Source organism: Motacilla alba, chromosome 3 (assembly GCF_015832195.1).
Source record: "Motacilla alba alba isolate MOTALB_02 chromosome 3, Motacilla_alba_V1.0_pri, whole genome shotgun sequence".
Classification (NCBI taxonomy): Eukaryota; Metazoa; Chordata; class Aves; order Passeriformes; family Motacillidae; genus Motacilla; species Motacilla alba.
In genome coordinates this window covers 90,785,444-90,801,487 of record NC_052018.1, presented here as the reverse complement: position 1 = coordinate 90,801,487, position 16,044 = coordinate 90,785,444, and the positions used below count along the sequence as shown (strand labels likewise).

Below are 16,044 nucleotides of genomic sequence, written 5' to 3'. Positions count from 1 at the left end.
TTTGTTTGGGTTAGCCCACAAATCCCAAAGGTTCAGTGGCATGACACACTTAAATTTTATTCTTTAAATATTCTTTTTAGGTAATCTATCATAGCATAGTGTTAGTTCACCATAATGTTATGGTTAGTTAAAATTTAAGCTTGATTTAGACACAAATTATTATTAGTTCAATTCCATCTTGACTATGAACATAATCTCCTATTTAAGATTTTTAGCTTTTGAGTGAGTTTGCATATACAACTACATAACACTCTGTCCAAAATGTAATCTGAGAAGAGGAACAAACCCACTTGGGTACACAGAGCTTTTCATAATGTCAGACAATGGAAGTAAAATGAAAAATAATGAAAGATCAAATAATTTTAGAACTGTGCATTCAACAAAACATTTTCATTTTCTTGAGCGAGAAGAACCACCTAGTGGTGCTAAAAATCTAAATCATTTAAACATTTAACACAAAAAGAATGGCCAGATGTTTTCCAGAGGCAGCTGAAACACCTGATGAAGTTTAATTTTCTCAATTAAAGACAAAAGTTTTGTTTACCAAGTCTCTATTTGCTAACTATGGCAGCAACAAGATGAAAAGATGTACATCAAAGATGAATACTGAATTTTGTACTTACTCAAATTTTATGTCTTTCTAAACTAGCACAATTCAAAATTTGAAGGTCTACCATGTTCAGAGTTTACCTGGAACTTCACCACTAGTTGCTGATAACAATTGTCAAGAAAATTTAGCACAGGCATTACCACAGAGTGATGTAGGTTGGGAATGAATGACACCTGGTGTTCTCAAAGACTTCAAACCAGGACCAGCATCAGAGAAAGTTCCTCTGAGCCTCAATCAGCCATGTTCTGCAACGACCACAATTCCAAGACCTCTGGGGTACCAGTGGTTCTCATGGGGAAGGTGTCATCCCTGTCACTGCAAGCACTTCTCCCTTTCAGCCAGCCAGGACTCCCCTTGATGTAGCTCACACCCGCTGCCCACATGCTTTCACTGGGCAGCTTAAGAGCTCATGTCCATACCTCAGACCCCCTTGCACAATGAAAGGCTGCAAAAGTGCCTGTCAGATTTCCCCAGGCTACACAAACGTATTTCCTAAGCCTCTCCTTATATGCCAGCTACTGTAAGCTCCCTCCCAGCTTAGTGGCACTCTGCTAAGGTCTCCCAGTTTGTCAGCCTCTCATGCTGGATTAACACAACTGGATACAGACCCCAGACCTGTGGCTGGTCCATGTTCAGCTCACTGCTCACTGGGATCCTTAGGGTCTCTTTGCTCAGAGGTGCTCCCAGCCAGCCTGCCTGCAGCTGGTAGTGCAGGGCTTGGACTTCACCTGTCCTTGTGGAAGTTTCTGAGGATCCTTCAGCCCACTCTGAGCTTGCTGAGCACTTGCCAGCCCTGCCCTCCAGCTTAATAATTACTCCTTCCCTGGTGTCATCCATAAACTCAGCCACGGTACATTCCATCCTACCAGCAAACACAGTGCACAGTCCCAGTTCCAGCACCAAACTGTGATGCAACTTAGGCTGCTGCATATAAAATCCATTATTCTTCAGAAAAAAATCCACGTTGGTAGCTGCAGCAGAACATTACACTGTATCACAAAAGCCTTTTGTCAGCAGGTGTAATTTTTCGGATGCACTTTTTACATGATAAATTACTTTCCTGCTGAGAATTGTTTTTTAATTAGCATTTTCATAAGTTTGGATCACATTCAACAAACGTTTACTTAACATTTTATTCAACAATAGACAACTATTTTTTCCCTTGGCAAACCCACGACATTCAAGCACCAAACGACAACACTGAGCAGGTTGAGTAGCAGGAACAGGGCGCTACAGTGTAGAAACGTAAAACAGGATACATGTGAAAAAGTCCAACACAATGTTAATGCTACTGTGTCTAAGCATGTGGAAATACTAATACTTCTGCTAGGAATGTAAGAGACCCAGGAAAACCACTCTTACGTTAAGAGTTTCATACAACATGTTACAATTATTTAAAAAGACAACTATAGTGAAAGACTTTTAGGTTCCAAATACCAACAAATCTACTTGAAAAACTGCCTCATGCCATGAACTGAATTCTGGGTTTGGATGAACAGAACTGTAATGGAAAATAAACAAAGCTGAAGACTTTCACACAAGAGCAACCCTACAGCTGCCATCAGTGTTTTTCCTGAAAAGGTTACATACAATCATTAGCCCATCCTCACTCATGGTGTAAAATCACCTCTGCGCTCCTTTAGCATCCTTTTTCACAAGTTTAGTCTACGAATAATACTGCATACATAAAAATAGAAATGTTTAAAGTTGAATGCTGAGAACTAGTCAAAAAGCAAACTAAAAAGCAACCAACATCTGAATGTATAAGGAGAGAGACAGCAAGGTAAAAAAAAAAAATGCTATTATATATACTTATTTATATGTTTACATCTTTTACATTTTGTGCAGTTTTGGTCTTCTCTTGGTCCCACAACCTCAAAGAATAAAACAGAACCACAGAAGGCACAGAGAAAGACCAAAAAAAAATCAATAAAAATATTTTAAAAAAACAAATGCTTTCCGTATGAGGAGTGACTTAATAGACTAAGACTCTTGGACATGAAAAAAACCCACAACAGATGGTGGACATAAACAGGTGAATATAGAACAATTACTCACTGTCTAACCCACGAACAAGAGAACTAACTATCAGACAAAATTAGCATCAGACATGTCCAAGACCTAAACAGCAAAACTCAGAAATTTGTGTTCTGATTTTATGATACCAACTCTAACTGTAAAGAATATTCTTCTTTGCTTGCACAATTTAAAAAGATTCCTCTCTAGTAATTTCTTAGCCTAAGGATAGGTTACCTACCCGTCCTAAGAATATTTTGGGTTTTGTTATCCAACTATAAAAGTAATGGCAAACATAAAAACATTTTTTTCATGGGAAAAAATGAAATTTTTGAATTATATTTGTAATCAACAGAACCAATGACACTAACCTGTGAATTAGCAATCCATGACAACTGATCAAGAACAGCATAGCCATTTCTGTTTCTCAAACAAATTTTGCATCCAATCCTACCCACACTAAAATAAATGGAAGCATCTATATGGACTGAAAGCAGCTAAAAAGAGAAGGATTTTCTAAGCTAAATCATAAAGTAGAGTGGTTATTTGGGACCTTCTCCTCTCATCATGAAAACAGTATTATCTCTGCTTCCTTTCTACCCAAAATGACCACAAACTTCTCTTTCCCTACTCTTTTGACAACTGAAATATAATTAGCACGAAAATAATATTAGTAAGTTCTTTATTTCACTTTGTTCTCAGTCAAGTACTTCTTCAGGTAAGTCTTACTGGTGGAAATGAAGAAACACAGTAAATAAACTAACAATAGAAACATCCAGTATAAACGGCTCAAATCTGACCTAAAACCTGTAATTTTTTTTTTTTACTAAAAATAGAAAGAAAACCAGAAAACAACCTCACTGAAAATTACAAAAATATTAAACACATATTGACAAGCAATGCATAATGCTATCAAATGTTCAGGAAATAAAAAAGATGTGAGAAACAAAAGCTGAAAACAAAAAAACAAAGATGAAAAATTAGTATGACTTTTAGCAAATTCCTACTGTCTTTAATTAACACCACTAATCACTACTCCAGAGCAAAGTTTCACAGGAGAAAGTAAACTGAGAAACATTTCTTTTTTAAAAATGACTCTATGATCTATGGAGAAAAATATACTCATAGAAATAGTTTCAAATATTTCAGATAATGCAGTAAGTTTCTGATCCAAAAGGAAATTACTAAGAAAAATCTGTATTGCAAAAGATTTCACTTGGTAGGAAAACTGCTTATTTTAGCCTACAGAACAAATGTACCCTTAAGATGTGTCAGTCATACTGAATTTACCCCTTTTTACATCAAAGATTATTCTCCTCTGCAGAATGGTATCTATTAGTTCACAAACTCAACACTCATTTGCTGCCTTAGAATTAACTTTCAAAATCCTCCCAAAATTTCCCCTTATTCTACAAACACATTTACACAGAAATCAGGAAACATCTCCCATCTCTAAGAGTGAAAAGCACAAAAATTAGGAAGTTCAGTGATTAATTGTTGACTTGAAATCCACTCCAACCTTTTTACTTGTAACATGGACCCTCGGCCTTATGCAGTTCAGAACCTGACAATATCCAGGAAAAGGTTTGGGAGTGTCAACTGTGAATCCCTTCCATCATTCACTACAAAAGCTGGAAGAGTTATAACTGAATTAGGCTGAAGAGAAAATAAGACCTAATGGTTAAAACAGTTGAAAGTTCTTTGGAAGACAGCAAAACTCTTTTCTTTCTAAAAGGTTCCCTGTATTTGGATGGCAACATTTTAAATCAGGTAGTGACTCCATGTTTACTTTCCTGCATGCCTATCTTGAAAGCCAAGAATTCCAATTTGCAGAAGTGCTAGGCATTAAAAATTAAGAGAATTCAAGAAAAATTTCACTCTGAACACATCAACTGTTCTTATATTAAGTATGATAGCTTCATCTCAGCCCACGGGGAACTTGTCAAAAAGAAGTCTGTAAAACACTAGAGATTAGGTGGGGTTTTCAAAAAACGGTTGCCCCCTTTGTTATCTAAGAGACCTACCAGGTTTCTTTATTTCAATAGATTCAATACTGCAGCAATGAAGGTGTAAGACAATCCAACCAGGAAACCGGTGATTTTGCCTGTGGCACCAGGTTTCACTGTCATCAGCAAATAATGCAGGCAATCATCCTTACAATGACAATACCAGGCAACACTCACTGAATAGTTTCCATCATAGGCACTGGATAAGCATCAAACCAATTCTGTGTGGCTGATCCAATATGATACCTTGACATGTGATCCACCACACAGTTGACAAATGTGTTTAAAAGTGGGCCTAAGTATAAAATATGTCTTCTTATATTCAGGCTTCATTAAATACTGATGACGCTGCTCAACCCCTGCTCTGGCCACACCAGCTTGGATTCAGAAGCACTGCTGTCATTTCAGGTCAGCACTAACTTGAGGATCTCCATGTCACCCTACACCCTTCTAGTGCACCCTGCAGTGACACCTGCACAGCCCAGGTAACTGGGAAGTCAAGATAAAACTGTTCCCCAGGCCAGATTCAACCTACAAGCTACACATGATACTCCTACTTAAGCTCTGTAAGCAGCTCATTGCTCTGTTGTTTCCTTTTCTAGATTCTAGAAATTTGTAACTAGGCATATTTTTCATGTGACCTATATGAAGCAGTGTTCTAAATACTTTCTCTTTATTGTATCCATAAACAAAAAGTAGGCTCATTCCATAACTTCTTTGTTTCCCAAGAAAATGAGGTTTATATAGCTAAACAGTTCACTTCCTGCCTCATCCTTGTATTGTTTACAAATTCTCTGGCTAATTTAAGACAAAATAGTCAGAAAGTTTTAAGAAACTAACGTAATATTTCATAAAAATCAGCAGTCAAACACAACGGAAACACAAGCCCCATGGAACGCAAGGACAGCCCACCAGCTAATAAACCTCTGCACAGCACAAACAGGTACAGCTGCCTGCTGCAAACCAAGCAGCTGGAAGGTGGGGAAAAAGGAGACAATCTTCTCAGAAATCTCAGAGAGATCAGGACACTTCACAGACACTCAGGAACAAAATTATCAAAAAGGTACATACTTGGTAAAGACCTTGACCTCTACATGAGGGAGAAGTGTTAAACCGATAGGAGCACAGGGGGAAAATAGAGGAAGCCATGTTCATTAGTCTCATTACTCTATCAGTAACTTACTAGATGACAACACCAACACCACACTGTAATTCTTTCTCCTCTACTAGATTCCTTTTATCTGTACAGCTCATTATTGTCTTTAATGCTCCTTCTCATTTGTTAGCACTAAACTCCTCACAATGGAAACCATATGAAAGAGTTTAAAATCAAAAATATTAAGCTAGCTCTGAGAAGGTTCCTCTCCATATGTTTTCCCCTCTTTGAAAGATGTAAACTTGTATAGCCTGTGCTAGATTACAGCATGTTCAAGTGCAGCCAAAAATCTGATAAAAGTATATTCATGAGGATACAGAAGACACACAACTCTGCCTTAGGTTACAAAACATTCCACCTGTGACCTCTAACATTTCTTTGCACACCCCCCCACACCTCCCCACGCAATACATGGTTTCCATTGCTGGTTCCTCACCCAGACCTCAATTCAACAGACTTCTCTTCTCTTAAGGCAGGCACCGAAGCTTTGCTATTGCTCAAAACAGGACAAGCAGCATAGAGCAGCCAAGTTAATGCTGCCATGAGGAACATTACCACAGTGGTGCTGAAGGTTTCTCAGAAGTCACTCCTCAACTTTTTTCCCCACTCCAAGCAAACTGCCACAAGACCCCAGGCTGGAGCAGCAGTAGATGGGAAGATTTTAATCTCAGGCTGGTTTTACTACTGCTTTCAGTTTGGCCTTGCTCTCTACCATACTTAACAGCTCCCCGTTCTGATACTCTTCATCTTAATCCTGTCCTACGAAAAAGTGGAAATATTAAGCAATAAATAACCCTGCATCATAAAACAGAGCTCCTAGTAAATACTAATCATGTTTTGGAGGATAACTATATAGAAACTAAGAACTGCAAATACAATTCTTTAAACTCATTTGAGCCAGAATTTTTCCGAGAGTTGCTGTCTGTTGTTTTCTCACAAATCTGAGATTACCTGACCTATGAAAACTCTAAATGGAACATGTTTTACCATGACATGAACTTTCTAAAGAAAAAGATGTAACAGTTCCTGCAATCACTAGATCAGGGCTGTGAACTTGGTCACATGAAGATAATTGTGTTTTAAACATCAGTCAGTGAGCGTAACAAACCACTGACATTGACCAAAAGGATCCATGGCCATGGCACCCTGGTTCTCTGTAACACTTCACACAAAATGCCTCACTTTTACAAAAACTTTGGGGTTTAGTGTTAGAACCACTTGAAGTTGGTACGCTGACAAAGTGACACTGGAAATGGTAATTTAAAAGATTTTTAAGAACAGGCAAAAGGAGCTAACAAATTCTATTTTAATTTGAGCTCTTTTAATTTTGTGCACTCTTCACATCTATGTCCTCCTTTGAAGGAGTTTTGAACTATTTTATATTTATTCTTCAAAGAGAAGTTTTCAATCTTGCTTATTTTCTTTGCCTCTACCAAAAACAAAGAAAAAAAATTTAAATCTGGCCAAATGCAGTGTCCTTAAAACTGAGCAAAGTATTTTACTCTGTTTACTTAAATACATTTATAAATTTACTTTGACACACTGCAAATTCTGTATTTTGACAGTTTAGACTAGAAATCCCATGGTTTGATGCTGCCTTCAAGAGCTAACATTCAATCCAAACTCATATTTTTAAACTGCTGGCCAGAACACAGTACTGCTAAAATTACAGTCAAGGCAAGGTACTCTTGCACTACAGGAGGGAGAGATCATCAAGGTAAGGAATAAAAACTGTAACACCTACCAACAACCCTACAGCAATCAGCCAGTCAGCTGAAAACAAAGAGGAGGAGGCATGCCTGCCACAGGCTACAGCAGAAAAATACATTGTATTTGTTGTCTTCAGGAAGAGTCCTAAATCAAAACCTAGCAGACCACTTTCATGACTGGAATGTTTTTTAATCCCACCCCACATTTAAATGCAAACTATGCACCAAATTTTCTCAAGAGCTTAAGTCCCATTTTAGATATTTCAAATAAGAATCTACAGGACAGTTGAGGTATTTCTGAAGTCTGCCAATAATAAGAAGTGTTGCATTCTTTTCAAAGGCTAGATTGCTTTATTCATCCATGGCTATTTGCTTTGACTTCAAAGAAATAATACCCTAAATCCCCTGAAAATATTACACATGAGTTTCACATATTGTGAATATTTTCAGATCTAACAGATCCTCACAGATTTCTGGGATAATGCTGCCTAAAATGAAAACAGAAACAGATTTTGAAGGATAATTTTTTTTTTTTTTCTGAGCTCAAGTTATGTAAAATGTCCAGACCCTGCAGGGGTTTTTTTGCCATCTTCATGATAATATTAAGAGGACTTTTCAGCAGAAAAGAACCCAGCCAACACAAAGCTGGCCAGCTCAGACTCCTGGTGTGCACAGCTTCCAAGACAGGGTGAACACGCAGCTTTGCTTGATCAGTGCAACTTCTCCTTACAGAGGCCTGAATCCAGGGAAACTGACAGCAGAGAAGCATCCCACATGCGAAACAAACCAGAACAGTTTGTTTCCCCCACATACCCACTGTTTTCCTAAATCCTTTGAGCTTATAACAACAGATGCTTCCAGAAAGAAACACCTCGGCCGAGGTCCTTGTCTGGCTAGAAATAAAGTTCTGTGAGGTTTTTTGCGGTTTTTTAAGGATTTTTAACGAGGTGCAAAATTAGTCTCAGAGTTGAGAGGAGAGGTTTCAAAGCAAAGCTCAGAAGCCCTGCCTTTGAAGATGAGCATCTCCAAACAAACCCAACAAGTGTCTAGTACATCTCGCTGCTTTGTTGTTGTTTCTAAGTGATGACTAGAAAGATCTGCGGACAGCAGCTCCTGTGCAGCCTGTTAGCGCCCAGCAACCGGCGGAGAGCAGGGAGCATCCCTCGCCTGGGGACTCAGTTTTCAGAGACTCCGGGGCCCGGAGAGTGACAACGAGTTTTAGAGCAGTTGGCAAAGTCCCTGCGGGGAGGATGGACAGGGCTGAGCACCTCCGGCACCGACCTTCCCGGCTCGGGTGCGGGGGGCCCGGGGAGTCCGGGACCCGGCGGCGGGCAGGGGCGGCAGAGCCCGGCCCGGGGGGCTGCGCCGCCCGCCCCCGCCTCCCCGCCGGAGCAAGGGCGGCTCACGGCGCGGGGAGATGGATGGCTCCGTCCTCCTCGGGTCCCCTCCGCGACGCCCACGGGCGCACGCCCGGCATCCCCAGGGCAGGCGGCGGCGGAGGAGGAGGAGGAGAAGGAAGGATGCCGGCCACCGTGCCAGGGATTTATTTAGCCCGCCCGGCTCCTGGGCACGGAGACGGGAGGAGGGAGCACCACACTCACCTCTCCCCCATCATCAAAGAGCCCTTGACCCGTAGCCCCCGCAGCCGGGCCGAGGGGGAAGGGGAGCAGAGGAGGCGCCCCCGCGCCGCCCTCCTCGGCTGGGGTCCCGCTCGGCTTCGGTGCGCCCCCACCTCCCGCCGCGGTGGGAGCCCTCCCTCCCCCCGGAGCCGCCCCTCTCCCCGTGCCCGGGGGAGGAGAGGGAGAGGAGGGGGCTGGGGGAGGGGAGCGGTTCGGGGCGAGAGAGAGGAGCCCGTTATTGGCCTACTTACCATCAATCGCCATGATCCCCGGCGGGGTGGGCCGTACCAAGCGGAGGGAGCGCACGCAGGAGAGGCGCTGCCGGGCGCCGCGGCTGCCAGGCGGGAGCGGCGGGAGGGGCGGGGCGCGAGGTGAGCGGGGCGGGGCCGGGGCGCGTCACTCCCCCCGCCGCCGCCCGGCCCCGCCCGGCCCCGCCCGCCGCCGGCAGCCCTCAGCCCCTCACGGCCCCGGGGCAAAGAAAGGCGGCCCGCCGAGGGAAGCTCCGCCGCTTTCCACGGCGCTGTTCCCTGGGTTTCCTTCCAGAGCAAGTGGCTGAAATAAAACCCAAAGCTGTGAGGGCACTGAGTGTCAGCAAAGCCGTGCTTCGCGCTTCGGCTTCACAGAATCACAGAATACCCTGAGCTGGAAGCGACCCGAAAGGATAATCGGGTCCAAGTCCTGGCCCTGCACAAGACACACCAAGAGTCATACCACGTGCCTGAGAGCATTGTCCAAAAGCTTTCTAAGCTCTGCCAGGCTTGGTGCTGCGACCACTGACCTGGGGAATCTGAGCCAGCGTCCAGCCATCCTCTGGGTGAAGAACCTTGTCCTGATATCCCATCTAAACCTGCCCTGACACAGCTTCAGGCCATTCCCTCGGATCCTGTCACTGGGCACCACGCAGCAGAGATCAGTGCCTGCCGCTCCTCTTCCCCTCACAAGGAAGTTGTAACTGCAGTGAGATCTCCCCTCAGCCTCCTCCAGGCTGGACAAACCAAGTGACCTCAGCCACTTCTAACTCACAGGTTGTGATAAAACCAGCTTGCTTCATTTCAATAATTAATCACATCCATAACTGCACAAAACTGCTTGTGGCAGCTCTAGTACTGCCTCTACAGGCTGTCTTTTCCAGGATTCTTCTCTCTTGCTTTTAAAATACCATGCTAAAACTTTGTTTTGGAGGTAATTTAAAGGGAGTGGATTCTCCCTCTCTATTCCACTCTCATGAGAACACACCTAGAATACCACATCCAGCTCTGGGGCCACCAATATAAGAAGGTTGTGGACCTGTTGGAGCAGGTCAAGAGGTGTTGGAGCCTCTGTTGCTGCTCCTTCCTCTGTCCCACCCGCCACAGGTTCTTCCTCTCTCTTCCATGCCTTTTCGTCAGCTCTCTTGCACTTGTACCAGCCTCTCTTTCCCTGTTGTTGTCCCAACCAGGAAATTCTTGTCCCAGCCAGGAAATTCTTCTACACTCTCTTCCTCACCTCCCAGAAGTGGTAAAAAGATCATCACAGTAAGCAAAGAGGACAGAGTTTTGCAAGGCCCTGCAGCATTTACCAGAAGGACATCTGGGGCAAACCATACATGGCTCCTGCAACTAAGATAGAAAACAGCCAAACAGAAAGCTTGTATTATGAATTTTATAATGTAGTCTTGTACAGGAGGTAGGATGTGCATAAAATTCTGTTACTGTGACAGAAAGTCCTGGTAGCATTTGGAGCAATAAAGAAACACATTACTACATGCAAACAGGTTTTTCATACATAGGCAGACTGGCCAAACATGAGAAAATTTTCACAAGATGATAAGGAGGAATACCTTTTGTACTAGTATCATCTTTCTGCCAAATGTTTAGTCACTGTTCAAATCCTGGAAGCCTCACAGCCTTCAGAAATCTTTTGTCATATAGAAAAATCAATGTGTTTTCTCAAATTTGTTCTTCACCTCAGGAGAAAAAAAACCAAACTTTAAAGTGAGGCATTTAAAAGCACAGTCAGCCTGAGCAAAATGGCTGTCTTGAAAAACACAAGTCCCAAATGACAGACATATGTCCAGACCAGAACCAACTGTAAAAAAGATCTTCAAAGAGAAAATGTCAGCAGAGCTTAATGGCAAATATATTTCTCTGTACCAGCACTGACATTTACCTCAAACACCCTAATGATTTGCTGTTCTTCCTCTTCCTTCCATGCCTTTTACTCAGCTCTCCTGCTCCTAGAAAGTGTTCCAGCACCAAAGCTTCCCTTACAGTTTGTGTAGATGGCCATCTTTCTGATGATATTACTGTATTGAGTACAGGGAGGAAGATTCCTGTGGATCAAGTACATAGAGTTATTATTCTTCTCTGCTCTGTTTTTTATTTCTCCCCCTGCTTTTGGCATCATCCCCAGTAGGAAGGAACTACCAATCAGATGTCATCAAATCTTTTCAGGGCACAGACATCCACCCATACAGAATCCAGCACAGAATTTTTGAGATATTTAAAAAGTCATCCAAAAATTTTTGAGAGCCTCACATGTCATGACGATTCCATGATTCATGTATGCAATTACCATAATGGGATGCAGAAGTTCATGTCATTGGACAGACTCCTTTTGAGGGCGAGATATGAACCTATGTTTGTGAATTAGTGACACTATGATTGTAACTCGTGGTCCAGGGGTTTGGTTTTCAAAACATAAAAGAAACACATAACTTCCCCAAAAATAACAAAAGCTCAGTTTGGAAAAAACAGTTTCAGGATAAACATGATTCCACATCAACAAAGTGATGGTGTGAAATGTATGTGTAAGGAACCAAAACACAACTTTTCAGAGCTATGCTGAATCAAATCTGTTCTATTTGTGCTTAAGTTTCACAAGTACATGTTTAAAATTTCTTGCTTTATTGAAACAGCAGATACTCCTGCCCACCACCATAGCAGTCTCATTTGCAGTCTCTTTTTTTTAAAATTTTACCATCTTGAACAAACTTACAAAATTCAACTATTTTAGTTTTGTTCCTATGGTGTAATTGAGACTGTCTAAGCTGTAGCTTCATCCATTCCCTGCACAAAAGGAGCACAGCTGGTCAGTTTGGACATGTCAGAAATTGTCTACTGAATCCAGTGGGCAATTCATTCTGCTGGAAGCATTTACATGTAATCCCACAAGTATGCCCTTTACAGAATAGAACAGCTGCACGCAAACATGACTACAGCTCAACTCCAGACCTTAAGTAAAGTTGATAGATCCTTAATCTACAAACAATTTACAGGTTATCAAGAGTTCCCTGTCAAATGGAAGAACCTATTGTGACAAGAGATTTGCTGACAGCAATGCAGCTATCTGGCAGATACAGGATAAATTTAATCCCATAAGCCCTAAACTTTTCAACAAACTACCTACGCAGGAGAAACTTCTCCCACTGCACTGATGTGAAGCCACTTTGGCAATTAAAACCAAAAGCTGCTGGAAACTTTGGCATGTGTGGCCTAGGAAGAGAAATACATTAAAGATCCATTTAAGGCCTGATACTTGCCAGAACCTTTTGGATTTTCTCTTCTATCTTAGCCTTAATAATCTTAGTGTTAAACCAGATAAAATTTAAGAGTCTGTGCTTCATGAAAATGTAGAATATATGTAAACCATGGCATGTGTGAATGAAAAGACTAACTGAAGTGTTAGAAAATGCAGACAATCAGTAACCAGAAAGGTCAAAGCCCTAGATTAGTAATCTGCTAATTAAGATGCTGGACAGATAAGGTGTCTATAATTGTCATGATGTAAACAAAGTGAGTTCACGATTGAACAAACAGTGGAAGAAAATTTCCACGTAGATTTTTCAGTGGAATGTTGGCATTTCATTCAGCTGTAGGTACTCTGCAGTAACACAGTGATTTCACTGAAATGCCATTGGGGAAGGGGGTGAAATATCCAAGGTCTTGCATTTCAGACAAAAACTTTTAATCTCAAGACCTTTTCCTTCATATTATATTTTAACATAATAATGACATTCAAATGAAGCATCTTGATCTTATCTATATAAAATCTTTCAGCTAGGAAACTCAGTATTTTTTTTAAATTTCACCTAATGGGGCTTTCCAAAGCTGTGTGCATACAGCTACACCTCCCTGGGTGTTTCTCTCTGGTGGTATTTCAATCTGGAAAGAAAAGAGATTTTTAAAGAAGGGATCAAAACTCCCACGAAACTGAGACTCTGGTTTTTTGACCAGGAGCCTTAAAAAAGTCCCAGCAAGAAGCACAATGACATGCAGCTCCAGGGTGTTCTCTCCTTACAGATTATTTATAGGAATGCAAAAAACCTGGTGCAGCAATGTTGAAGTAAAGAGACGAATAGACAAAATCTCTAATCCATAATGTTGAAGTGAAAACATGACCTCTGAAACATCTTCAAGAACGGTCTCCAAAGATATTATTACTCATGCAGATGAAAAGATGGCTAAGAATTATAATACAGTGCTGTGTCCTAATTGATTTGGAATATCAGTTTACAACTTCCCGTAAGGATTTTTGGCAGCAATTTTGTGAGCACTGCCAATCAGATTTGCAATCAGATTAGTTTTGCATGCACAGTGTTCTTTATTAGGACATTAAATACCTGACCTTTCAATATTAAGGTTGGCATTATCAAGTTTTTTGGCACTAAGTAAATAACCTGTGACTCTTATTTAGCTTCTCATAGTTTTTCAAAGCTATGAAAGAGAACCTGAGCCCTCTGCCCTCTGGAATTGCAGAGCTACATGTGGTAAGACATCAGATACACTCAAGTCTCCACTCCCTGGAAAAGAAACACAAACTCGACTCTAGAAACAAATTATTTGGCCAAATAATACTCAGTGTGTAACTTCATATTCAAGAACAAATGATTAAGAAACTGGAAAACAGTGTTTCCATCAGCACATTCATTCTGCCAAATTTGGGACTCGACAAGGTTGGATTTCCAACTGAGATACAGTTGGAAAAGGTCCTATGAGCTAAATCAAAATGGAAGAATTTTTGTTCAGATTCACATTGTTAATCCATGGGTAATGCGTCTGCTACAGAAATAAAAATTGAAAGCATAAACAAAAATGTGATTTTTGATGCCTATTCATTCTAGTGGATGTTCAGTTAGCCATAAGTCACATGCAGACTTCAGAGCTGGATGAATAAAATAATGACTCTTAGTGGTGCACTTGTAAAAACCTTAACTGGCCCAAGCAACCAAAGTTAATATTGTTCCACTGTGTTGCCTTGCAGTGCCCCAAAACAAAAACCTCATGGAGATACAGATAGGACTATTAAACGCAATTCCAAAGATATGTGCCAATCATTGAGCACATGTGCTAACACAAACTACAGAAATGGTAAACCAAAAGTGGGCAAAAAAAAAGTAATATGCCAAATTCATGCACAATCCATTCAGACATGCCAGCTTTTCCATGAGAAGCTGAACTAATGAAGCGGGTGTCCTGCAGACGTAGCTCTGTACCACTCATCTCCATCCTTCCCCAGTGGGACATCTCTAGGTTATCCCCATGTTATCCTCTGCTACATTCCCAGTGTTAACAGGATATCTTGCAATTATTCCAGAGCTTTGCACAGGCTGTTTGAAAGGTTGAGAAGCTGTCAAATGGAAAGTAGAAATGATGAATTGTCATAATTGCTCAATTCTCCTGACCTTTTCTTCAATGAGAGTACTAGTTTCATTCTCTTTCCTCTACACAGAAGTTAGTTTCCCTGAAACTGGAAGGAACCTAAATATTTCTGGGATCTTGGTGAACTTGACCAACTGTTCCTAAGCTGAGGCTTCCCTCAGCTTTCCTAGCTGGAAGCAGAGAAAGAGAACATGTTCACATGAATCTAATCTGCTTGGGAAATAACATTAGGAATCTCAAAGCCCAGCAAATGGCCTTCACAACTCAAAAAAAATATGAAAAATGAACCATTCAGCTACACTTAAAAACCCCATGTTCTTGCAAAGATAGGTATAGCATACGAATATCCCAACACACAAATGGATGGGGATTACTGTGCTTTCTTACAGAAGAGCTGTGTGAACATCTAATTAGAGAAGGCATAGTATAAAATAGTGATATGAAAACAGGCACATACATAGTATGAACAGCCAGCCATTCTGAAAGGCACGCCTAATTTTTTGCTGGAAAAAATCGTCTTCATCAAAAAGCCATCAAAGGTAATACCGTGGAACAAAATCAAATTCAATCTCCGTTATTCATACTTAAAATATTAAAAGGGGATTGAAAGATATGATCCAGTTCTCCTGAAGGGCTATTTTTAGAAAGAACAAGGTCCTGGATGCTAACAGCCTATTGGCCTGGTTCATGCCAGCATAAAATGAATGACCTTGCTGTCAACCTCATCTGATAGAGAGGAGAGGCTGCAAATGGTGTGAACAGAGACTGAGCTGCCACAAGCTGTAAAACCACAGCATACATAGAGACAGAGTTAAAGCTGTCGCAGTGTTGGTTATTAAAACATTTAAATCTCAGATTGCTTGAATGGTACGGGAGTTTTCCTGTCAGAGTGTTCTTAAAGCTGGTTGCTCACCAACTGGCACTGTGAATCCAAGAGTGGGAGAGATTCTCTTCCCTGTGGCCCAGGCAGCTCGGAAAAGTGGTGCATGCATAGGTGGTGGTGTCAGCACAGGGAGTTAATCACGCTCCCTAGGCAGGGGAAGTGATAAGAGATTCACAAGGTGGTTTACAGCCTTAGTTACCCACAGCATGTATGCCAATCCTGGTTTATTGACTAGCCTTGACTAAACCTACCCACAGTTGCTGTTCTTGGCTAACCTTGACAAAGTCACTCCTGTTGCCATGAAACAGTTTCCTTCACTCTCACTCTTCATCTCCCTCTAATTGCATTTAGTGCACTCTCTGCTTCTGTGCTTTGCTTCTCTGGCCTCCCACCTGTAACCTGGTTC

General features: G+C 41.5%; 1 protein-coding gene across 3 annotated transcripts in view; it reads right to left on the bottom strand.

Annotated features, from left to right (window-relative positions):
• SYT14 (synaptotagmin 14) overlaps window positions 1-9,479 on the bottom strand; it is an 89,178-nt gene extending 79,699 nt beyond the window's left edge. For all 3 annotated transcript variants that reach the window (XM_038132142.1, XM_038132143.1, XM_038132144.1), the window contains exon 1: window positions 9,368-9,479. In XM_038132142.1, coding sequence (XP_037988070.1) covers window positions 9,368-9,380 — 13 coding nt within the window. In that variant the 5' untranslated portion in view covers window positions 9,381-9,479. The remainder of the gene's footprint in view (window positions 1-9,367) is intronic.
• Between the last annotated feature and the right edge of the window lie 6,565 nt (window positions 9,480-16,044).